General features: G+C 38.0%; 2 protein-coding genes across 2 annotated transcripts; both read left to right on the top strand.

Annotated features, from left to right (window-relative positions):
- The first annotated feature begins 951 nt into the window (after positions 1-951).
- LOC121628333 (ictacalcin-like) lies at positions 952-2880 on the top strand. Its single transcript, XM_041967352.1, has 3 exons — positions 952-1015; positions 2248-2393; positions 2616-2880. The coding sequence occupies exons 2-3, from the start codon at positions 2256-2258 to the stop codon at positions 2757-2759; spliced, it is 282 nt and encodes a 93-aa protein (XP_041823286.1). The 5' UTR covers positions 952-1015; positions 2248-2255; the 3' UTR covers positions 2760-2880.
- A 3148-nt stretch (positions 2881-6028) lies between these two features.
- Positions 6029-18292, top strand: snx27a (sorting nexin 27a). Its single transcript, XM_042012503.1, has 13 exons — positions 6029-6434; positions 9722-9947; positions 10151-10343; positions 10661-10725; positions 11610-11714; positions 11880-11958; positions 12252-12415; positions 13204-13293; positions 13630-13779; positions 13984-14112; positions 14305-14364; positions 14549-14597; positions 16000-18292. Exons 1-13 carry the CDS (start codon positions 6133-6135, stop codon positions 16068-16070), a joined length of 1683 nt encoding a protein of 560 aa, XP_041868437.1. The 5' UTR covers positions 6029-6132; the 3' UTR covers positions 16071-18292.
- The last annotated feature ends 7329 nt before the right edge of the window (positions 18293-25621 follow it).

Here is a 25621-nt window from a genome sequence, read left to right on the forward strand (position 1 = left end):
AACACACAGCTAAAAACACACAAGAATGGCTAAGAGCAAAAACAATGGACTATTCTGAAATGGCCTTCTGTGAACATCTTTGAACAGAGCTGAAAAATCCCATCTGGAGAAGGTACCCTTAAACCTGAATCAACTGGAACAGTTTGCTCACGAGGTTTTCCAAAGTACCTATTGACAGGTGCAGCGGTCTCATTGATAGTTCCAGAAAAAGTTAAAGAAAAAGCAACAAAATATTAAGTTCAAGGTGCCATCATTTTGGTCTTATTAGTTTTTTTGTTTTTTTTGTTTTTTTTCTGCTGAACAACAATTCAAAAGCAATGCACCAGTTTAAACAAAATGCTCTACATTTGTAATGACAATATATAACAACAACTAAGGATAGATCACGACATTTGTATGCCAAAATGCCATAAAATATGCATGTACAAAAATGGTTTAAACTTTTGGGGTGAATTCAAATCTCATGAAAGTCTTGTTTTTGCAAGGCTCCAGACTAAAGTGGATGACACAAATTGTGGATTTTCTTTAAAAGGATGAACAAAAGTGATCTCTAAATAGAGCAACTGTAAGCAAATCATTACAAAAAGGGATTCAGCTTACACAGTAAATGTTGTTTCCCTCCCTCTATCAACAACAGCCTTAAAGAAAGATGCCTATTCAAATTCATGCTGTTTCTTCAAATTTTATGGATACATTCATTGTTTAAGTGAAATATTAAACAGGAGACTAAATAGAAAATAGAAAAACATTTTTGTGATCCATTATGCCATTCTTCAGTACTGTGAAAATTCTTCTTGAATGCTACTGTACTCTGTAATGTTGCACAAATCTTATAAGCCTAAGTTGAAAATGAAGAACAAGGCAAGGAGGAGGAAAGGGGAGTGGTTGAAGATGAGAGGATCCTTCCAGAGGGAGGGATGCAGGGTGCGGCCATGTATAAAACATCCTTCACACCCATCTCTGCATCACTGCAGCTCCACATTTTATCCTCCAATCTCTTTCAAAGTCAACCTCGGTGAGTAGAAAACCTTAATAATGTTGCTTTGCTTATCTGATTTTACTTCCTGTCTTAAATAGAAACTTTTCTTATATAGTTTGACTTAACTTTAAACCCTTTAAACATGAGCAAATGCACTGAAATATTGACACCTGTGCATTTAGCCTTTATTTAAAGCAAGCAACAACCTAACTTTATTACTTAAGAAAATTAATTTTGCAACGGATATTACCCATTTTGCTTCACTGCCATGTTCTTGATAAATGCCACATTGTGAAATCAGAACTAATCTTCAGTTCTTACCATTAATTGGAAACAAATTTAATATGTGAACAATAGCAAAGTACTGGTTATGTGCTCTCTCTCCCTCAACAATTCTTGTTTGTTTACAAATCCTATGATGCCACAGTTTCCTCCGCTAACCACACTCCAGGGAGGGAACAGCCCCATCTGAGTCACAATGCAACCACAACTGACTCTAACATGTATGGAGTCAGTGGAAAAAAAAAAAACATTTTTTTTGAAAGCTGAAGTGGCTCCTGAGATATCACCCATGCCATGACCTGCTTCATGTTCAACTGAGTTTCCTGCAGAGATAAAATGTTTCCAAAACAGAGTTCAATGCCATTCAGCATAGATGTTGCATTAGAGACTCTCTACAGTAACAAAAAGGAACAGTGAGGCCCAGGTGGAAACATGGGTTTATTTTTATCTATGTCTATGGAAAACCAGGAGGGAAAACATTGGCAAAGACAAAAGCAATGATGTTAACCATTGATTTCTACTTTAAATGTTAACATATTTATACTGCATTATTTAAGAAAAGAAAAAAGAAAAGAAAAGAAAAGAAAAGAAAAGAAAAGCCATTTAAATTGTGGAACAATTGTTTCATTACCTTAAAAAAAAAACAATGCCTGCAATCCTTAAAAAATATGATACCCATTCCCTTTTACTTGCCTTATAACCACTCCCAACTTGTGGATGTAAACCATGTTCATTGCTAACATTCCAACTTCAACCACAATACCACGAGATTATTTCCCACCAGTTAATATTAACAGACTTTGTCTCTAGATGGAGTCATAACAACATCTAATCAAATCAGATGTTTATTCTTAACCAAAGCATTCCTCTGATCATCCCAAAGTATTAAACAAATAACTATTATCTGGGGAGAATGACAGAAAAAGAGGGGTGAATTCTTAATGTATTACATGACTCACTAATTTAATTTTGTCTATGTAAATTAGCTCCCACCATGTCTGACATCCAGAAGGCTATGGCCCTCCTCATCACCTCCTACACTAAATATGCCAGCAAGGAGGGAGACAAGGATACCCTGAATAAGGAGGAGCTGAAGGAGCTTCTGCAGAATGAATTTGGAGAGATGCTGTGTGTAAGTTACCTTTAACCTTAGTCTATTTCAGCCCTCCACACCCAGTAAAAGCTTTGCATTGAAGAGGTGGTATATACAAAAATTTGCAATGTGGTTTGTGCCTTTATTTGCACATAATAAAGTCATGCGGCATATTTTCCTTGTTTTATGTGATTCACAGAACTTAACAACTAATTCAAATAAGCTCCTCAAAAATGCAATATGTCAAAATTTCTCCCACAGAAAGCCAATGACAAGGCCGGAATAGACCGCATCTTCAATGACCTGGACAAAGACAAGAACAACACTGTGGATTTCGGGGAGTTTGTTAACTTGGTCTGCTGCCTCACTCAGATGTGCCATGAATACTTCATCGGCAAGAGATGAAGAATCTAAGCGCCACCTTGAGGCCAGCTGTGAGAGCTGCCGATGTGCAAAAGAGAAGATAGTGAAGTCACAAACATCATCTTGTAATGCAAAATTAAATAAACTTTTTCCCTCTAAAACACTGCAGTTGACAACTTTGTGTTTTACTTGACTTATTTACACTAACTTATTTGTTAATTTAAGTTATTTAAGTTAATTTGCTTAATACATTTCATGCTTTGCAGCGGGATTCATTTTAGGAAAGGGGACATAGCATGCAGGTTATAACAGGGATGAAGTCACTGATGCTGCTTATATCATAGAGATAGAACAGTAAAATAGAACATATTACTCCACATTAACCTTCTCTTTCAGACCATTCTCTATAAATCCTAAAAATGGTTGTGTATGACAATCCCAGTAAATCCGCAGTTTCTGATACTCTGATGCCACAAAGTCGAAGCCAAAATTCATTTCAAAGCTATTTAAATACCCTTTTTTCACCATGCTGATACTCAGTTTGAACTTCAACGAGTCTTCTTGACCGTGTGTACGTGCCTAAATGTGTTGAGTTGTTGCCATGTGATAGGCAGATTGGTTATTTGCATTATCAAGCAGCTGAACAGGTGTATCTTTAAAAAAGTGAATGATGATGAACAGAATTCTGCATGTTTGTTTGTTTTTGTTTTTGTTTTGTTTTGTTTATTTATTTATTTATTTGCATTTTCTTGATCTTCCAGCTCTTTTGAAAAAGTCTAAAGATCAGCAGTTCATATGAATTTTAAATTCTGAATTGCCTTTAAGTGTGAGTGTGAACGCTGCCATATCTTTGCAAGCCTTTTAATTGACATTTTCTTTTAAAATTACTTAAAAAAAAAAAAAAGAAAAAGAAAAAACTGAACAAAAGAACGTGGCATTTAGGACAGGGGTTTCCAAACTTTTCCATGCCAAGGCCCCCCAAACAGTATTTGCTTCTTGCTGGGGACCCTCAAACCCGCAGACAGTGCTAGAAACATCAACTTTTAGAATGTATTTTCTTACCTTTTATTCACTATTCAATGATATTATATTTGTTTAGCATAAGAAAATTATTAACAAACATCATTTCAGCACATTGTATTCCCACTGAATAATAAACAATATATATCAATATCAATATCAACAAATTGTTGACAGATAAGAACAGAATAAAAGAAATCAAACCTCTCTCGTGCGTGCGTGTGTGTGTGTGTGTGTGTGTGTGTGTGTGTGTGTGTGTGTGTGTGTGTGTGTGTGTGTGTGTGTGTGTGTGTGTGTGTGTGTGTGTGTGCATGTGCATGTGCAGGTGAGTGACAGATTACATTAGTGGGACACTAGAGTCTCCAGACAGAGAACACATTTCAGGGATTCATGGCCATTTTTCTGTATGGCTGTAAAGCCATACCTAATGTATGTTGCATCACATGGCCATGAGTTCTTAGGGGTATTTTGTGTAGCAGAGTTAACCAAAGCAGGGCTGTTGGTCTGCTCCTTTGGTCTTTTCTTGTCAAAAACCTGTCCATTTTATGCTAGCTAGCTATACACTACCTTGAGGAACAGAGCAGCCTGATAACTGTCAAGTTTACACAGATTATCACGTCATTGTCATCACGCCGAACTTGCTGCTGAACTATTTTTCTTTTCTTTCTTTTTTTTTCTTAGCTTCCCTCTAATTTTCTGAGGCCCCAGGGGTCCATGGACCCCACTTAAAAAAACCACTGATTTAGGATATTTTACATAAAATCTAACCATAACCCTTTTAACAGACACTTTGATCCAAAAGTGAAGGACAAATTGGTGAGCAATGAGGTCTAGTTTCATGCCCAGGTTTACTGGGACTAGTAAACTAGGGACACTGGGGACAACACGGGCCTCTGACGATGTACGACTGCCATCACTGCCATCTTGTATGTGCATGTGACAAACTTGAAACTGAAACAAGCAATTTTATGCAAAATGATAATCTGGTTGCTGTATCATGCTGAACAAATTTGCTCTACCAAGGGGAGGCTTATAGGTATAAGGCTCCTCTTGATAATCTGATTAATTACTTAATTTATTTACTTTCAATCATGGAATCTATGTAATCTTGCTGGACCTGACCGGAGGGGACAGAAAACGAAGGAAGACAGCAAAACGTAGCAAAAGAGAAAGCAGAAAGAAGAAAGAGGAGACAAAAACACCACAGACAGAAGGCAACAACCCTTCAATTCAAGCTATCACCAGACAACAAACTGTTACACTTGTACATAAATACACTAGAAAATTTCCTACAGCTTTTACTGAAAAACAGAGCTGCTAGTCATTAAGGGTTCTTAAATAATAACCTAATCAAAAAGACATATCACAAAAGTAGCACAACAACAACCAGATACTAACTCACAGGAAAAAAAAATAAAAATGATCTCTTAGTACATAAACCCACTGGACAACTCAGTGACTGTGTCAGCATGCAGAGAATGAGGAATAAGGTGATCAGTGATGAGGAGTGGTGAGTAAGATCATGCAAATGTGACAGCGCCTCTACGAAGGGCCAGGGCAGCCCAGAGACCCGGGCCCTCAGCAGCAGCCCCGGAGCACTAACCCAAGCTACCCCACCCCGAAGACGACTCCAGCCCCACCTGGAGGGTGGCAGAGGAGTGCCCCAGCCAGAGCCCCCCGTGGTCTTGGGGCAAAGGCTGCAATGGGCCAAGATAGGCAGCCGCCGGCCCCGCCAGGGACCGGCCATCCAGGGCGACCCGAGCAAAGGGTCCAGGGCGCCAGGAGCCCAGAGGCAACCCCCCCCCCCCCCCCTCCCTAAAGATAGAGGGCCCACACCATGCCTAGGAGGACAAGGCCCCCCTAGTTGACCACCCGGCGTGGGTCAGCATACACCCTCCTGCCATGCCCCGTGGAGGACGTCCCAGGCAGACCAGAGGACAGAGAGCCCCAAGCATGGTCCCTAACCCTTCAAGCCTTTATACAACTGATGTGTTGCTCATGGGGCAAAGACTGATAAATTTGAACATCAATTTATCACTATAATGTATTTATAGCAATGGAATTAATAAAGTCCAACCAAACTGATGATACCCGTTAATTTTATCAAATTAAGAAAATGAAAAAGACAGAAAAACTTCCATGCACATTATGTAATGTCAAAGTCATGACCAACAGTGTAGTGAGGAAGGGATGTGAAAGTATAAACCAAACTTTCAGTGACGCTTCCGGTTAGTCACGTTGTGTGGCCGTGTCCCGTGACGTGATCGAGGGGCGGGTTATCACCAACAGAGTCGGTCTGTGTGGAGCTAACGTAACTGAGGGACAGAGACCGAGTGTTGTTTTGAATTTGCTAGAAAACACCGACTGGAGGAGGGGGTTAGTGCCTGTTAAGAAGATGGCGGATGTAGGAGGCGATGAAACTCGGTCGGCTCTCCCTACGGCATCCCGCAACGGTCCAGTTGTCGGTTCCTCGGCGGGCCAGAACGCAGCCACGGTAACGTCAGGTCCACGAATAGTTAGGATCGTCAAGTCGGAGTCCGGTTACGGCTTCAATGTTCGCGGTCAAGTCAGCGAAGGAGGGCAACTGCGAAGCATCAACGGGGAACTGTACGCTCCTCTTCAGCATGTCAGCGCTGTTTTGCCCGGAGGTGCTGCAGACCGAGCTGGGATAGTGAAGGGTGACAGGATCCTGGAAGTGTAAGTCAAAGTCTATCCGTCCAATTAAGACAGGGCTTAGCAAGTGAAGCTAGCCACTCAGTTTAGCTTATGTGTTGATCCAATTTCAAGCATGTGTTAACATTAGCCGTATTCATTGCTACGTGACTTGTGTATCAGGTAAAACAAAAGCAGCAATTTAACCAAACAGTTAGTTAATTTTTAACTTTGCATGCATTTAAACCAATAAGCTTGGGAATCGGCTAGACCGAGGTTGCCGTGGTGAGTAAAGTGAAAGGCTAACCAGCTTACATAAGTTGGACAACAGCCTGTGCATGTTGATTAGCTTTAGCTAGCTAGCAAGCCAGGTAGCTAGTGTTCTCCCTAGCTACCTGCGTAGTAACTGTTTGTTTGTGGAAGTTAGGATTACATTAAAACGATAGTCCAGATGACATATTATTGTTACACGGGTCATTGGGAAGATTTGTGTTTTCACCCTGTACGAGGACAGTGGATGGAGTGTGCTCCATCAGCATCATTATGAAAGCATTGGTGCTAGTTGCCTTGATGAGACCTTCACAACCGTCGTGTTGTTTACATGGGACGGTTTGAGTGCTGTCACTTGGTTTCAGTCTTCATAATTTTATCCTTGATTTGCTATGATATTGATAATCGGATCCTGGATATATTGTTTAGGAAATTCCTTTTTAGCATAGTCCTTATTGCGGTCAAACTGTCGTCCAAGAGCTGAAGCAATTACTGACAAAGGGAACAGAAAGTCTTTCCATAAGGAGCTATTTAAATTGAATGTTTTCTATAGTTTCTTCTGGCCCTTTATCTGTTAAAATAAATGTAAAGGTATATTTTATCTTGAAATGTACACACACACACACAAATACAGTGTCGCTTTCTGTTTCTGTTTGTTGACAAAACTTATAATAACAGTCTATGATTAAACCTCCAACTTGGGTTGCAAGCCTTGACCCTAATAATGGTCAAACACTGGAATGAATGAAATTACCTAAATGGTACTAGTAAATAGCAGAACCTGCATACAATTTATTGAAAGACAGTGTGAATTTGTTATTTGTAATTTTTTGTCTCAGCAGTTAAATCAGCATCATGTTTGAGCTGTGAAAATGTGTTAATGTTTAAACATGATTATAGGCCAAACTAAGAATAAGGAAGAACAAAAAAGGAGGAACACTGTTCTGTTTGTACTTGCTGAGACATCAGTATGTTTTTAAGCGAGCGTGTCCCGTGCATTTAAGCATTACATCTCATGGGTCATAAGATTGAACCAGTATATCACGTGATCTATTAACCAGTTTGACCATTTTCACAAAAATCACGTACTTGGGTATGACAAATGTCAGCTTATTACCTCACAGAGTTTACACACAACAGTTGATAGGAGGAGGTAACCTGTAGTGTTGCTTTTTAGTCTTTACCTCTACTGCCAGAGTGCATTTTGTATAAAACATCAGATTTAATTTTCTCTTTGTAAAATACAAAAAAAAATAAATAAATAAATAAAAAAGAGATTGCTCTGCTCACTTGTACGCACAAGAGAAAATATTTGTATAGTATGTTCTGAAAAGACTGATGAGCCATTATCAGCTGCCTACTTGTCACTTAACGTCAGTCAGTTTTGGACAGTATTGACCAAATAGTCACTTAATAAAATTTTAATAGTTAAAAAATGTATGCAAATATCCACTCACTTTTCTCTAGTGTTTTTTTTAGATGTAATTTTATGCTCTGCTGAAGTCTTGCAGAAAATAGAAAGTCATAGACTAAGTATAGACTTTGTATTTAAAGCATTTGTGTATATATATAGCTGCAGCAGCACTAATTCGGTGTAAATATTCATTTAATAATCTTGCTACACTGTAATACTGACAAATATTTCTGACAGATATTGGTGTGGATCAGTATTAAGTAACAAATGTTGCTTTATTTAGAGTGTGTTTAAGTCTTTAACCAGGCTGATCAAATGTTATTTTTGTTAGCAGAAACATCTGCAGGGTGGCTTTAATAATAGATCTGAAAAAATCCTGATGACTATTACTTTGGACAATAGAGTTCATGATTATTTCAGTTGATAAATGAATGATTGTCGGAGAAATCTTTCATTATTGCAACTTTTTATTGAAACTGAAAACTAACGGTGGTTTCCCGTCAACTTCAAATAGAATTAGCTGAAACTGGGTTGCATTAAAAATAGCAATGCATAGAGGGTTAAAGCAACAGCCAACTGACATTTGCTTCGAAAAGGGGATGCAGAAAAAACCCTCTAAGATCTAGAGATAGAGGGTTTGATGGCTGAGTGAACAGCTGTTAATGATCCTCCTGCCAATAGATTTAGAGACATTTTACTAGTTTACTATCAAGAATATCTTCTATCCATCCAGAATGTTTTTTTTTTTCTTTTTTGTAATAATATGCCACAGACTGAGGATGAAGTGTAAAAAATATTTTTTTATCTGGTTTTTGTTATCACTCCAGACTAAAATTAGGATTGAAAATGGGAATAATTATATTAGTCAGTCTTAATCTGCAATGTAAGCAGCCTAATTATTTTGCTTTTGAAAATGAACTGTTTTTTTTTGTTTGTTTGTTTGTTTTTTATGTTTTATTTTAGTGTGATATCGTCACAAAGTTCAGTTTATTGATTTGATGACATTCATCCATGTGGCATGTTATTTTAAAAATATAAAAAAAAAATTAAAAAATATATGCATTTATTAGCAGTAACGGACACATGGCCCATTGTTAGACTTACACACATGCTCTTGCTTTTTCATTCCTTCCCCATGTATATCCAACTGTTCTCGTAGGAAGATTAACAGAGACACCTGATGCTGCTGCCATCTGGCTTCATCAAAGCCAAGAAGGGCGGTGTCTCTCAGCACCAAAGGAAAGGGAAACAGTAGAGCTGACCTGACTACTTCCAACTCTGAGTTAATTAATCATGCAGGACAATGCCCCTGAGAAATTATATAGAAACTATGTTTGAAGTACTTAGAAAAATGTTTTTCACGAATGCAAAGATCAGTTGTTCCAGCAGTGCTTCTCAGATGTAATTTAAAAGCACTTTATTAAACAGAGTAACTTTAAAATATGATATTTTCTGTTGAATAATTCAGTCATGATGGGTTCGAGGTTAGCATGAGGTCACATGAAATAAAGGTGATCAGTTAGCTGTATTTTAAATTTAGACTAAGGCGTACCACTCTGTACTAACAAGGGATTTAAAACTCTTTGCTTACTTTTTGCTTGTTTCTCCCACCCCCTTTTCTCCTCGTTTTTCTCTTGCCTACCTCCAGTAATGGTGTGAGCGTGGAAGGTGCAACCCATAAGCAGGTGGTGGACCTGATCCGTGCAGGAGAAAAGGAGCTGGTTCTCGCTGTGCTGTCTATTCCACCTCAGGAAGCTGATGGATTGGAAGGAGGAGAGGATGTCCAACCCAACTACGATTACAGTGACAAACAGGCTGTGCCCATTTCTATTCCCACATACAAGCATGTAGAGCAGCACTCGGAGAGGTTTGTGGTAAGTGCAGATTTGACTTATTACTTTACCTTCATAAGATTAAAACAAAAAAATATTCAAAAGAAAAAAATATTTTTTTGCAGCTGTCTAAAAGGTGGAAAATATTTCTTTTTCTTAACTGCACATATATATTTTTTAAAAATCTCATTTTTGTATGTCTTCTCTAATTCTGCTTTTTTTTTTTTTTGGTTGAATGGCCATAGGTGTACAACGTGTATATGTCAGGTAGACAGCTGTGCTCAAAACGCTACCGTGAGTTTGCCATTCTGCACCAGAACCTGAAGAGGGAATTTTCCAACTTCAACTTCCCCAAGCTTCCTGGTAAATGGCCCTTCTCCCTCTCCGAACAGCAGCTGGATGCTCGTCGTAGAGGCCTGGAGGAATATCTGGAGAGAGGTAGACTGAAAGTCGCTAATGTATTAACATGTTTGTTTTTAACAGAGCAAAAGACTAAAGTTGAATTTAGTTTTTTGGTACTAATCCAAAAAATTCCTACCACAACATTTAAAATTTTAAACCTATCCATCCTTGGATATTGTTTAGTTCAGATGGAAATCCCACCATGCACCAGCTGTCAATTTCCCCCTTTTAAGTCTTCCTGAAATTTTTTTGATCTGAACACCAGACACAGACAGTGTTATTTAGGCTCTCTGTAATCAAATTTACTCTGAACCTTTACATTTCTCTCCATCTTTTCCTTTATTTGTTTCTAGTGTGTTCTGTCCGGGTGATCGGGGAGAGTGACATCATGCAGGAGTTTCTGTCGGAATCAGATGAGGTTTGCATTACTCTTTATTTTTCCACGTTCCAGTTTATAACATTTTAAGGGATATTTTTAACAAAGTTTTCATTAATGAAAAGTAAGAATTGTGCTTTCATTAGCTAAGAACAAGCTTTTTTAATCTAGTGATGCATTTGGGTGTCATTTTTGTCCCTTCACTGTGTTACTATAGTAACCCAGAAGGGCCAAACCAAGGTGGACCATTTTCATTTTGTGGGTGTGTTTTTCACTTTAATTCAGGACAGTTTTAGTAATGACTGAACATGGTTAATTTGTTGCTGGATGGGTGGATTTTGAATAATTGAATCATCAACTGGAATATGTCCATTTATGGTGATTTTAACATCAATTTTAGACATTTCTTTTCCCACTGCAGGCAGTAAGCAGGATATTTTACTGATGGCTATGGTAATCATTCCTTGTTCAAAGCTGAAGAAAATTGTACCTCCTGGACCGACTACAAGGATGTTAAAAAGCTCCTATTGTTGTTGTTGAAAGACGCATCCTTTGGAAAAACAATTAATGCTGGTAGCTTTTCTTTTTAAAATTGGTACCATTTGAAAGTTCTGTTTTTTTCCATCTTCACGTACTTAGTAACTCAAACACAGACATGCTTATTTGCTCACAACTCTTGGTAATTCACAGAGGTAAAAACAGCTCTACATGTGTATTGAATAAGCTGATGTACTATTTAATTGATTCATCTCGATAGTAGTATAAAGGTAGCTACGGAGTTTGGGGGGGGGGGAGAAGAAGCATCGAAAATCCTGATAATCATTTAATAATCTAATCGAAGCTCCCTGAATCATAATCAGGTTGAATTGTAAGGTACCTAAGATGGCGCACCTCTAGTACTGATTATGTTTTGCTTCTCTGTACAGAATTACAATGGCGTGACAGATGTAGAGCTGCGGATAGCCCTGCCAGACAAGACCACCATCTCCGTCAGAGTCCGTAAAAACAGTACCACAGACCAGGTGTACCAGGTAAGACCACATTGCTGCTGTTTGAATGATGCTATTGAGCAGGTATGATGTTCAGGTTATTGTGATGTTGTCTGGATGTGTTGCTTTTCATTCAGTTCCTATAATTATGTTGGAGGTTCTGTCTGCTGGGAAACTCATAACTGGCTTTATATGACTCTTTTGTAGGCATTAGTGATGAAGGTCGGCATGGACAGTATTATGGCGAGCTACTTTGCCCTTTTCGAAGTCATCAACCATTCCTTTGGTAAGAAATTGTGTATTTATTTAGTCTTTCAAGGGGGAAATTTTTCAGATCATGTGATATTCTTTCATGCGTTTAATTTAAAGTCCTCTCGGGGTGAGTTTGTCACATGACCACCAGTTTTCTAAATAAAGACTTGTATCATCCGGTTGGTGAGCTTAATGTTTTTGTTTACCTGAGGGTATGTGTGTTATTTTAAACAGCAAGGACAGGTAAATTAATTTAGCCACAATTATGTTTTGCATTGCACATCCTGTTCCTCACCCCTCTCCTTCTATCTCTATTTCATGTTGCAGTGAGGAAGCTGGCACCTAATGAGTTCCCACACAAGCTTTATGTGCAGAACTACACATCAGCTGTTCCGGGTACTTGCTTAGCGCTCCACAAGTGGTTGTTCAGTATCCAGGAGGAGGAGTTACTCAGAGATAACCCGTTGGCGCTGCACTACTGCTTTCACCAAGTAAATAAGTTTTTCTTTAACGAATCCATATGCCTAATTCTAAATTTAAAACTGGTCATACATAGAAATGTAATGTGTCCAATCTTTTAATCTTAACTACTCATACTTGTAACATCATCATGCATTTTTCATCTAGTTAAAAATAAGCTTACTCCCCTGGCTTTCATTAACATCAAACACAATATGATTATGCTGGAGCATGTAACTGCAAAACATATCAAAGCATTGAAGTATCAACAATTTTATCCAGGAAGACACCCTTCCCTACATTTAAAAAAAAAAAAAAACAGGAAAAATGAATTATTTTATGATGGTATGTTTAAAATAAACCTGAGTGCAGTCATATTCTCCAAGACATCGAAAGCTTTCACAGCCTTTGAAGTCATACGGATGAATTTAGGAAAATAATCCTCTAATTTAAATTGACTCAAATAGGCTGCTGCAGCAGCCTGTGGGTTATCCACCGAGCAGTATAGGTCATTGCTTGAAGCATGTTAAGTATGTATGGTTCAGTAAGTATGAAAGCACAAAACCAAATTTACACAGAATTTGGATATTTGATTTATTAACCATGTGGAGCAACATTTTGAGCATATCAGATATGTCAGTGAGCCTTTTTTATGTTAAATATTTCTGTTTTTGAATGATTTGGTTATTATTTCTATTGTTTTCTCTGGCTAAATTACTTCTATGTTTTAATCATTTGTATCCTGTGACCTCAGCTGATCAATGTTGTTTTTCTTCATGCCTCCCCAACCCCCCATCCCCGCTCTCTCTTGTCTGTCTAGGCACTGGATGATGTGAAGAAGGGATTCATAAAAACAGAGGACAAATCCTACCAGCTGCAGAAACTGGCAGAGCAGCGCAAGATGGCCACAGTTAGTACCACAGACCAGTCTTTGTTCAGGGAAGGGATAGGGATGACTACACTTTTTGCCTGCCGACCAAAGCCATCACCAAAACACTTTCACATAAAAATGGACAGAAGAATCAGAAACTGCCAACACTCTTCAGAATACAGCCCAGTGTGGTGTAAACAGACATGAAGCCAGCTGGTCTTTGTTCATGTTTGTGGTGGTTTATCTGCATTGGTTGAAATGAAAACATTACTGTTTATACTTAAACCTTCATAGAGCAATAATGGTAAAAATGTACATTTTTAATCTGGTTCCTCTCATAAAATAGTGACTGATATTTGTCTTTTGTATACTTAGTACCTGAGCCTGTTGCGGACATGTGAAGGTTACAATGAGGTGGTCTTCCCTCATTGCTCCTGTGACTCCAGAAGGAAGGGCCATGTCATCACAGCTATCAGCATCCATCACTTCAAGCTGCACGCTTGCACTGAGGACGGCTCACTGGAGGTGAGCGTTGGCTATGTCTTTAACCTACTGTTTAGTTTCACTTCTTTTTTTTTTTTTTTGTCTCATTTCTTTTAGAATAAAATTGACTTAAACTAATTCATGTCCACATTTTCCATGAATGCATTTACTCAACAACTAAATCAAAATATTAGACTAAATATTTATAGTTATGCACTTAAACTACTGTCAATCTGTGTCTTTCAGAACCAGGTAATAGCTTTTGAGTGGGCAGAGATGCAGCGTTGGGACACTGATGAGGAGGGGATGGCTTTCTGCTTTGAGTACGCCAGAGGAGAGAAGAAACCTCGCTGGGTTAAAATTTTTACCCCATATGTAAGTGTGATTATACACCTGCTGCTATGTGAGATGTGCTGCAGTATTTTAGATTTTTAGAGTTAAAAGTGCAGTATAACACACTTACCTTCACACGTAGTTATAGCTGTGTAAGAAAAAGCAAAGGCAACTGATGTTAGACCGTTATCTACTGGAAGCCTGAACAACAATTTTGTCTCCTTTTTTTCCCAGTTCAACTACATGCACGAGTGTTTTGAGCGTGTCTTTTGTGAGCTGAAGTGGAGGAAACAGGTAAGGACTCCTCCTTTCCTCTCATTCTAGGAAATGTATGACTCAATGCCAGCTTTGCATGTCTAAACTTAGCATAGTCTCTCATTCTTCTTTATAGATACAGAAGACGCATGTTTTCGTTAGTATTTTGTTAATAAAGCTCAATTTTGTAATTTGCGTATTTACACGGTTTCCTTTGTTTTAGGTCGAGGAGGAGGCATCTGATAAAGACAACAAAAACTGCAGTAACAGTGGTAAGCTGCTAGTATTTTTACTTGAGATCAAATTGAAAGGGATTAAATACCAGAACTCAAACATGAGAGGCTATATTTTTATGATGAATGAATAAGAAGCATGTATTTAGATGTGGTACTCAGCCCTGCTTTAATTGATGACATCCATTAAAAACCATGAATTATGGAAAACCTTCCAATCTGAAAAATCTTTAAACTATGTTTTCTTAATTAATTTAAATGGTAAATAGTCAATTTATATAGTGCTTTTACCCAAAGCGCTTTACATTATACATCACATTCACCCATTCACACACACTTTCCCACACTGATGGCGGAAGCTGCCATGTAAGGCGATAACCACGACCCATCAGGAGAAAGAAAAAAAAAAACAACTGGAATAAAATATAATTAAGTATTAAATAAATCCATAATAATTAATTGACACGGATAAATAAAAAAAAATGAAAATGTAATAAAAGTAAATATATACATAAAATAAATGTGTTAGATAAAAAGGAATAAAATCAACAAAAGCTGGAAGTGGTTTGTTGCAAATTAGCCACAACAGGGCGTCAAGAATTATAGCAGGCCGCTGAAAAGCACTGAGTAGGAGAATAAAACAAATTAATAAGAATAAAAGAAATTGAATAGAAACAGAACAAGTTGAAATAGAACTGAATACATACAGTGAGGTACATATACAGTTGTCAATGAGAAATTCAGTTTCATCATCATCTGTCAGTGTACATGTGTGCGATGTATTCAAAAAGAAAAACTTTTTACTTTAAAATTTTAAAGCTATATAATTTCATTATAATAACAAATGACATTTATTTGTATTTTTCCCCAGATTAAAATAAAAATTAAATATCCTTATAAAATTTCTTTTGCATAGCTCCCAGGTGTTATACTGAGCCAATAAAGTTGAGAAAAATTTGTATTTATACATAATTCATTACTCAATTAACCTCTAATGTCTCAGCACAGAATGTAGACTCTTTCAGAGCCATGAAAAGATATTATAGATTTATGTGTCAACATGTGACTCACTATCAAGCATTTCTCAGAAGTTGAAACTATTTTCCCCATGTGTGACATCATGCAAGAATGTGTACATCAGCTGCGAGGTAGGAAGCAGAACAAGAACGTTTGTGGATCTCCAGGACAAAAAGAAAGTAATGAACACCTGAGGACTGAGAAGCTGAGAGTTGAGGACATCCAGATGAGGGAAGGTCATCAGCGTGTAACAGATAGACTCAGATGATAAGAATAATAATCAGTAATTAATTCATGGTATCCTCGGGACACTGCTGCACAGACTGGGTTGTGATGTCATAGCATTTTTTTTTATTTTATGAGTCACTAAATAAAATCAGGCAATCTTTCCAACCTGTACCCTTGAACTGTTTCTGTGTTCCAGAGTATCTGCCACCTTTGGAGACGCAACAGAAGGGATGGCGCCACCTAGGGGGGGAGATTGCAACTTCCTAAAACCATTCAACATCACTGGAACTAGAACTGGTCCACTCGCATCATCACAACCACCCCAGAGAGCGCCCATCGACAAACACAGAAAGTGAGAGACTGAGGCAATCCTCTACCCCAGAAACAAACTGGAAATTACCAGTTTGGGAAATTGGAATTGTCCCACTTGTCCGAATCCAGGGATGCACGGAGTGGGAGGAGGAAAATAAGCATAAGCCAGCTTTCATGTAATTTACTAGATCTCCATAGTGTTTCTGTTGTTTCCTCCATGCATCTGTCCTGCAATAGGGGGCACAACACTGGCACATTCTCACCGCTGGATGAGATGAGACGTATTATTCTGTGCATGATTGGACAGGGTTGCCACGGCGCTGTAGGAGCCATTCGTGCAGAAAGAGCACCTCATTGAAACACCATGACAGAGCTGACTTCTGGGATGAAAATGTGACTGACAGACTCACTCAGCCCAAATCCCACAGCATAGGCCTTGAATGGTAAACTGAGAGGGGGGGGGGGGGCACACATGAAATTTACTCGTTTTTGTTTTGTTTTTTTTGGGGGGTTTTTTTGTTGTTTTTTTTTTTTTTTTTTTTTTTGCTTTCACAGTCATTGAGAAAGGAAGAAGGCAAAATCAAACTTTACACTGACGCTGGACATTCATACAAAATAATGTTTTCTATCTCTGGGGTCCTCATTGTCCTGTCATTGTCAGAAAATATAGGCTGCACAACTGTAACAAAATGAATGTTCAGAACTATTTGTATGTTTAACAATCATAACAATTCTGATCAAATATAGATTAATATAAGAGTTATAAAATATGCTTTCTTCATCTAACACAGTAAAACACTGGCTGAATTACATTTAAGAGGCTCCAGCTAATCTCCATTTTTCATTTTGTCTCATGGTCCAACCCACACTGCAGAGTAATGTCTGGATGTTTATCCCCATGGCAAATGTTGTATTGTGACAATTTTGCATTGCTTGGAACTTGAGTGTGGAAGGCTTTGTCAGTCTCAGTTCTGCATGAATAATCTCTTGAGGAGACGGTTGATGAGCCAGAGCGTTAATGTTATTGAAATGTCACACCTGACATATGGAGAGTCTTACCAGCAGATTGTGAATATAAACAACCAATTTTATGTGTGTACGAACGTGTACTGAGTTGCAGTTTTCTGAACTGGCAGCAGGGGGCAGCAGAGCATAAAACTGACTGAAGTCCGTGAACTGAAATGGAAGTTCTCTCAGAGAGCCTTAGTGATCCCTCTGGGCCTGTAACTCGACCAAAAGTATCACTCCCCTTCAGTTTGTCCATTAAGAAAGTCAGGAGGAAAGATTCTGTGTGTTGTATAGTAAGTAGATGATGCACAGAGTTGTGTGAGTGCAACCATCGCTGTCAGCGTACAGAGCAATGCAGCCGTTTGTCTGCCTTGTTCTACACATGCATAGGTCCAGTATTAGTTGTGTGCATTTGCACATAATGTGTGATTTTACAGTAAACTACACTTATATATGAATTTAATTTTTGTATTTTTTTTTTTGTTGCTGTTAACGTTTAACATCTTTGTCATTTGAACTATGTAGAAAACAGCTTTATATTCTGAGAAAAAAAAAACTCTTCTGAATGGTGTCAGTGTGCATGAGTGTATTGCTTTCAGTTTTACCCTGGTGCAGTAGTTTTGTTTATCCCACTAAGGGCTTGTAGTTGATCTCATCTCATTCATAACAGATACATTCATGTGTACCACTTAGCAATCCCCAAAAGCCTGAAATTGAGAACAATGTTTTTATATTCACACTAAATTTAAGAGCACAGGTTCAAATTCCTCTTCCCAATCTTTTTTTTTTTTTTTTTTCTCTCTCGCTCTCTCTCTCTTTAGAGCTTTAGTTTCAGCTCATTAAATGTTTGTCACGCCTGAATTTTGTCATAATGAGCTTTCAGTTAGTTACCTCAAAGGATGCTCATGTGCATGCGTTGTGCGTGTCCTCTACTTTTATCAGTGACATTGCTGATAAGCTTTTAGACTCTTATTGGACGTGTCTGATGAGCTGCCTGTGTGAGCGCCAGCAAATGAAGATGGGAATTTGTATCTGTAGGACAGCAGAGACGCCAGACAGATTTAGACAAATGGGAAATGTCCCCTATTGTCTAGAAATCATTCACAGCCACTCATTCTGTTTCAGCTAAACACACACAGAGAAATATCCCTGTCTCTCTGCTACACTGACAGAATTGTTAAATGTAGCACATGATATGTCATTCAGTTTTCTCATTTTAGAGCAATACACACCATACAGTAGTGTGGTGGGGGTTTTTGTCCACACATCACAGGTGCGAGAGAGAAACTGCAGTTGTTCAGATTGCTGGATGGTCATTTGACAGCCGAAGTAATGGACAGTTTAGAGATGGATGATAGAAGAACTGAAGCTGTTCAACCATGATATATTTTTAATATTTTTTCCTTTTTCCATGATAAGGAGAACAGACCGTCAGATTTGTGATTGTGTGTGCTTCCTTGTCTGTCCTCTGCTCTCTCTTCAGGTTGGTCTCCCATCAACACAGGGGGATGCGGTTGCCGTGGCAGCACCACATTGGCACAACACAGTCGGTGCAGCTTGGGTTTCTTTTATTCCTGTCAGCCAGCCCACTCAGTCCTCCCAATAATGTATTCAAAGAAGTGTTTTTTGCCGTTTGATGTTTGTTCTCCGTCCCTGTGGCTTGTGCTGCTGTGAATAGGCTTTTAGAAAGCTGCTTCTCTTTTTTTTTTTTTTTTTTTATATATATATGTTTGTGGTCTGGTTTGTCTCGTCTGCGCCAGGTGCCATCTTATGCTCAGTCACAGGCAGCTGTGTGTGCCGTCAGCTGTTCTCTGTTTCATCTGTGAGCTAAATGTCATATTAACAAATGTTAAGGTGAAAGCAGCAGGGTGACAGGAATGTAAAGAAGCACGTATTTGTACAAATGGCCTGTGTTTGATATTGTTGGTGTATGCGTTGCTGTGGGCCACCTGCGTTTGTGTCTATGATGCTGGGCGACCTCAGCTTGTAACTGAATGATTATTTATCAAAAGAAGAATTTCAGACAGGAATGAAATAAATTAAATGTTGGATAGTATGGCAAACGCAATTTATAAAAGAAAAAAGTATGTGAGAACCTGCTCACAAGGTTTTTTCCATAACTAATTGTCACTGGGTGCTGTTGCTATAGCAGCCCGCTTTCCTGTGTCTTGTGTGAAATTGGCACAGATTTTAATAAAATCAATCAGTGGGTCTTTAATATTAGTTTGAAATTTGTAGCATTTCATGAGGCTCACACTCCAGCTATTAAATGACTTTCTTCAGGCTGCCTGACAAGTCTCTGTGCATGGACGCTGTTAGTTGAGTCAGAGTCGCTCTTTGTCTCATCAACACTTCTGTGTGAACTCTGTATTCTTCAGCCTCTGGAACGCACATCTGGCTCAGAGCGTTTCGCTGTCCGCATTGCCGTTTTTTGGGGGGAGTTTTTTAGCTAACACGTCGTACCTTTTGACTGACTTGACAGGTGGATGTAAGTGCTGTTTAAAAGTGTTTGCCTACATGTAATTATTTGCTCACTGCTTTGAAAGATGAGGAGTTTCCACAGCAGGAAGTCAGCAACATTAATTAAAAACCTAAGCCTTGTTTGTTTGTCTTTAGCTTAACCTGTAAAATGTTTTTGAAAATGTATGCTGACAGAAGAAGTAAATGCACTCTTATTTCTCCAATTCAGAACTTTTATTTATTTAAGCGGATATAAAGATTGGGGAAATGATAGTGTACAACCTTTAAGACATTATTCACTATTAATTTAGTGTGGAGAATGGCTACTTGGAGGAATAGCCAAACAACACGAGGTGTTTTAAAAGATGTGGTTTCTCATTTGCAGAGTGTGTAAAAACATCAGTTAACACCTGAGGCAAAAGCTTAAATTTAAAAAGAGTTTTATATCTTAAAAATGCCCTTGAAGGTTTACTAACAAGTATAAAAAAAAGTTTTGAAAATGTTGTGTAGAGTAATAAATTGTAACAATATTTTAAATAAAGTTATATATTGGGAAATATGCTGATGGTCTGCATTTATTTACTTACTTCTGGATATTATTTAAACTGCTATTGAGCTTACAGGGGAGGATTTTTAACAGGCTGTTAAGTCATACAACTCTCAGGTTGTGTTTATAAGTGTATGGATTCTTTTCCTGTCTGGTGAGACCTCGCCTGTGTAAGGACTGCCCACCTATAAAACAATGAAACGACGACAGTGCTCATCAGAGACCCGTTAACCTCCTGAAGGAAGAACATGAGCAATTAATACCTTTAATTTATTCAGTGCTGTAAAATCTTATGTAAATCAAACATATAAATCTTTATTGTTTCATTTGTAAACTGGTAATCAATGTCATGTCACTTTCAGGCACAAGTGTCTGGGTTTGCTTGCCGTGTTGCAGATATAATTCCGGTAAATTGAGCATGTGTGGGTGGCATTTATGCAAAGCAGTTTATATTGAGTCTGGCGGTAAATGATAAGTTTGGCACAGATTGAGTTGAGGGGCTGGAGCAGATTCGCCAGCAGTTTTGTTTGCCTCATCACCTTTGGACTGCACAGCCTGCTGGATGAGAATCGAAGGAGCGCTGATCATGACGAGGAACAGATATGACAGCTTGCTGGCAGGAAGATTTTTGCCGTTAAGAAGATTTAAGTTGAAAAGAAGTGCTATGTCATTATGCTTAGCAAAAGAAATGAAAAGCCATACTTTGTTGTGGTGCTTTCCTTTTCTTATTGTCCATTTCTCATTAAAATTCACATTTCCTGCTTGCAAATATTTCTCCAGAATGGAGAAGTGCTATGCACTAGATTACAGGCCCCAAGGCCATGTATCACAGTTTGCAGGCCCAGAGGCACATTATTCTGGCAGAGGCCAGGGCACAGTGACATTTTGATGGGCACACACTGCACAGATCATGATGTTTGTTGTGCCCAACAGGAGCCGCTGCAACCCGTAGAGAAGTAAAGCGAGACTGAGGTGAGGCATTATTCAAACTAAAAACGCAGAGCCTCCTGCTAATGCGCCATATGGAAGCAAGCCCATAAAATGTTGTGTGCACTGGCACTGCTGAAGTGAAAATACTCATCACATTATTGCTGTCTCACATGCTGACTGCATACTGCCATCTAGACCTACCCACTTCCCCTCACTTTCCATTTTTTAACATCAACCCCGTTGTTGTTATTACTCATCAGGTTTGACTCTTAGCTTATTGTTAATCCCTACATTATATAAACAGATACTGTGAGATTAACACTTAAAAACTTATGTGTGCAGCCAACATTAGCTGCTCTAACAGCCATTTAGCATCAGAAGTGAAGCAATGTTTGCTCTAAACTCAAGAATTTCCATTTTAGTTTTGTGGTGTGAAATCTAACCTTCTTCTACAGCTGACGTCCTGTGGAGTGGTGGGTGACCTTGAGATGCTACATTTCACAAAACTTGTTTTTAAAAACACCAAAAAACAACATTTTCAAAATAATTTTTTATATATAAATATAACTAACTTGGTTTTGTTATTGATATGTTCTGTTCTGATGTGTTTTTGTGTTTGTTGATGGTTTTGTGATTTTGTTGCTGTTTATTCAGTGTTGCCTTTACCATCGAACGTGTTTGGGAGAAAAAAGATTGGCCATTTTCAAGCTTGCAAAGCACATGTCTGTACACTCCTGTACACATGTTTAATAGGTATTTATCTGGAATATTAAGAATTTACTGCAACAATATTTATGACAATATTATGCCTTTTTAAGGGTACATAAATAGTGCATAAATGGTTTACATTAACTTCATGGTAATAATTCATAAGCAGACTAATTTGGGATTTCTTCTGTTGATAAGTTGAATTATTATTGAACCATGTGATGCAAAATGTGCCAAGGGAACATAAGCTTGATTTTTTCTTGAAAATGAATATTGACATTTCTTTATTTAAAAAAAAAAACGTAAGAAAGAAAAAATTAGGCAGTTATTGGATTGATTAGTGAGCATATCACAACAGCTATAAATGATTGTAGCACTATGGACATTGCTAAGATAGATGTAAGGAAGAGTCTTTAAATGCATCGATTAGTTTGAGGTGGGAAAATGCAAAACACACCTTATGTAAAAAATTGGCATTACGAAACAAAATTTTGTCAAGTCAAAGTCAAAGTCAGCTTTATTGTTAATTTCTTCACATGTACAAGACATACAAAGGAATCGAGATCACGATTCCCACTGTCCCGCGGCGAAGACAGGACAGGACATTTCAACACTAAAGTAAGCATTAAAAATAAAAATTGCACAGGCACAACAAATATCTGAAAAGAAGAGAAACTGAGATTATTGCACACTGATTGCAAACTGATAAAACCAATAAAAAGGAATCCATCTGAAAGTATCTAAACAGCAAGAAAGCAAACTTCCAAAGCAATGTTCTCCCAATTAGTAAATTACACGTTGCACAGTGATATTATATAAAGTGTGAAGATTTAAGACACGAATTGAGGCTAACTGCAACAATAACAATAACAATGAGGAGTTCACAATGATTTGAAAGCAGCAGCAGAGTTGTATGTGTAGGTTGTGGTACTATGTACAAGGGGTTGAATGTATATGTTATATATAGTAGGGCAAATGTAGTCAGTGATGGCAGCAGATGTGTGCAAAGTGGCATTGAGCAAAACAGTCATTAGGCAGGTTTGAGGGTTTCAGAGTCAAGAGTGTTTGTCTAAGGGGCAGAGGGGAGAGAAAGGTTTTCTTTTTTTTTGGGGGGGGGGGGTTATAAATACTGAAAAAGGTTTAAAAAGACAAATACTGCAAGCTTTTGTGAAAAATTTTAAAGTCTATTTAAAATAGGTATAATCAATTAGCATTCTGTAAGAGCACCAACGCTTTCCTCCAACTTTTTCATCCTTTCGTCATCCAGCCGTTTGTCTTGTTTGAATATGTGACTGAGGTCAGCAAATGGTTTGATAAAACCATTCACAAAAAAAAGGAACTATTTGAAGGTGTGCAGATGTGATCGAATGTGCTTTAAATTGTAATCACTGTGAAATGATCAGGAAATGTGTTCATGTCTGTTTCACTGCTCTGAAACTCATGCTGCGCACTTTTGAGGCTCAGTTTGAACACAGCTGCTGGCAGAGCTGGGAAGGATGGGCATTTTAAGTGTTTTATTTACAAGCATTCATGGAATTCAATATAGGTTTACATTTGAGAAATGCATGGTTTAAGCTCTTTTCAAAAGCTCTCAACTATATTTATATCAATGCAGAATACCCTGAAAACACACATTGTTTGGGGTTTTTTTTACTTTAATGAAGCTTTATATCTGTAGAGAGTCCATGATGTTGCACTGCCATCTTTCTACAGACGCTCAGGGTGGATACACCACGCACTGGCATCATCAACTGTAATATTTTGGTATTGTTTTGCAATCATCATGGTTTTTTCTCAAAAAACTGGTTATATAGAGTATTCAGTTTGGTTACAATCTTTAACTTAACAGCTCCCAAACATTGCTTCTCTATCACATCAATCACAGTAAAATATAAAAAACAGTTTCATTTTGATGGCGATTTCTTTAGCAGTTAAGAAGAAATATTCAAACACCTTTGCTCATACAAATAAAAAAAATAATTAATAAGGAGTAAAACTCTATTTGCTTCCATGGAGAGCTGTTACAGCAGTGGTTAGTGGTAAACCAAGCGAAGCTCCATCAGTTTTAATCACTGTGTAACTTAGGTTCACTGATTTAGTATTTCCACTTAACTGAAGTTACCACTGTTCTGCTACAGTAAATCTCCTTTATTTTTTTAATGAAGCATTAATAGTTGTCCATTTTAATGCAAAATTTGTACATTTTGAAGAGTCATCCTCATGTTAATAAGTCACTTTCTTTCACGTCATTAAAACTCTCATTTTGTGGTGCTGGATTTGCCATTTGCTGTGAAACGTCTAAGACAGTAAGACAGGAGAGTTAGGGCCTAACATGGATCTACAGCTGCTGCTTGAAGTGTGGCATGTAGTTGGGGAGGGGGAGAGAGTGATCCTTTCTTTCTTACAATAAAAACATCTTTCCACTGAACAGACGAGCCATTTTCCCTGTCAGGTTGGAATAATGACCTCAGCGCTGCACAGTGGCTGCTTATCTAGCGGTCACACCTGAGAGAAAATGTGTTAAGCCCACTTAGTGTCTACTTGTATTGAAGCTTCATTGAAAGCAGAGTGGGAGTCTCTCCAGCATGTCTCTCTCTGCTATGCACAGAGGTAATGTGGCAGTCTTTTTCTGTTGGAGTAAATTCTTTGTGTTATCATTCAAATTTTAAAGACAACATCTTCTGTGTTCTTCTCAGAGTACAGAGCTGAATCTGAATTTCATAATTATATAACATAATTATGTAACATATCATTAAAAGGCCAAACTGTAACACTCTTTTAGCTTAGAAGATCTGGATTATCCCTGTTTATTTTTACACTTTTAGGAAATCAATTTCATTTGCGCTGAATTTCAGCATTACCCAGAGGGGATCGAGGAAACATGATTAGACTGTAAAACACGAGTTTTCCCACAAACTGAAGTTGTGTATCATTAGATGTAAATGCAATTTCATGGTCGTTACTTAAAGAAGAATTCAGGAGTAGCACCAGACATAGCTCATATGTTTCACCTGAGAGTGGGACATATTTCTTTTCTTTCATCAGTAACGATGTAACGCATGCTGGTTGATGATTCAGCCTCACTGCTCACGCAGAAGGAAGATCTGTCACATGACATGAAAGCCTATAACATCTCAGCTGACATGACTTTAGAACACTCACTCTGATTCTGCTTCGGCATTACGCGGCACATAAAAAGACAGACTGTCATTTTTACACATGAGGATGAGGTCATGCATCACATCAGTACCTCTCAGCTATTGGTTAATGTCATCTGAAGTGTGAAGAAATAACTGGGATGACGTCTCGGCTTGAGCTTGGGGGGATGTGATATTTTAACAGAAATCATGCATAACAATAGTTTGAAGTGATTTAAAGCTCAAGATAATCAGTTGTTTGCTTTTTCTTGTGGTGACAGATTTAATTGTCTTTAGAAATCTGGCAGATTAAAAAAAATAGATATTGTTTGGCAAGATGAGTTTCATGTAGTGACATCTGATTTCAGCTCTCAGGATCACTAAGTCAGTTTGAACATCTGCTCAAATAAAGCCTCATGGCAGATGTATCTGCTAAATCAGACCATCCCTGTTTCCATCTGACATCTTTAAAGCAGCTTCTACATTTAACAAGATCTGTGTTGGTGTTGAAGACATTAGAAGAACCTTTTTTTCTTGATCATGAAACACCTGCTTTAATTAAAACAAGCTCTGTAACTGTGAGATAATGAGGTGTTCTAATGATGATCGTCTTATGATGGTATTAAATAATTTCAGGTGTAGTTGCTCTAGACTCCTACAGTTTAAAGCTATGCAGTGGTGTTATTTGACTAAAAAAGAATTTAAAAATAAAAAAT

Source organism: Melanotaenia boesemani, chromosome 17, assembly GCF_017639745.1.
Source record: "Melanotaenia boesemani isolate fMelBoe1 chromosome 17, fMelBoe1.pri, whole genome shotgun sequence".
NCBI classification, from domain to species: domain Eukaryota; kingdom Metazoa; phylum Chordata; class Actinopteri; order Atheriniformes; family Melanotaeniidae; genus Melanotaenia; species Melanotaenia boesemani.

What these genes read in the sequence shown, in the direction of transcription:
- LOC121628333 (XM_041967352.1), top strand. Translation starts at nt 2,256, where the DNA reads ATGTCTGACATCCAGAAGGCTATGGCCCTCCTCATCACCTCCTACACT. An exon ending in AATTTGGAGAGATGCTGTGT is followed by an intron (nt 2,394 to 2,615) that starts GTAAGTTACCTT and finishes TTTCTCCCACAG; the next exon opens with AAAGCCAATGACAAGGCCGG.
- snx27a (XM_042012503.1), top strand. Translation starts at nt 6,133, where the DNA reads ATGGCGGATGTAGGAGGCGATGAAACTCGGTCGGCTCTCCCTACGGCA. An exon ending in GGAGGAATATCTGGAGAGAG is followed by an intron (nt 10,344 to 10,660) that starts GTAGACTGAAAG and finishes ATTTGTTTCTAG; the next exon opens with TGTGTTCTGTCCGGGTGATC. An exon ending in AGCTGAAGTGGAGGAAACAG is followed by an intron (nt 14,365 to 14,548) that starts GTAAGGACTCCT and finishes CCTTTGTTTTAG; the next exon opens with GTCGAGGAGGAGGCATCTGA.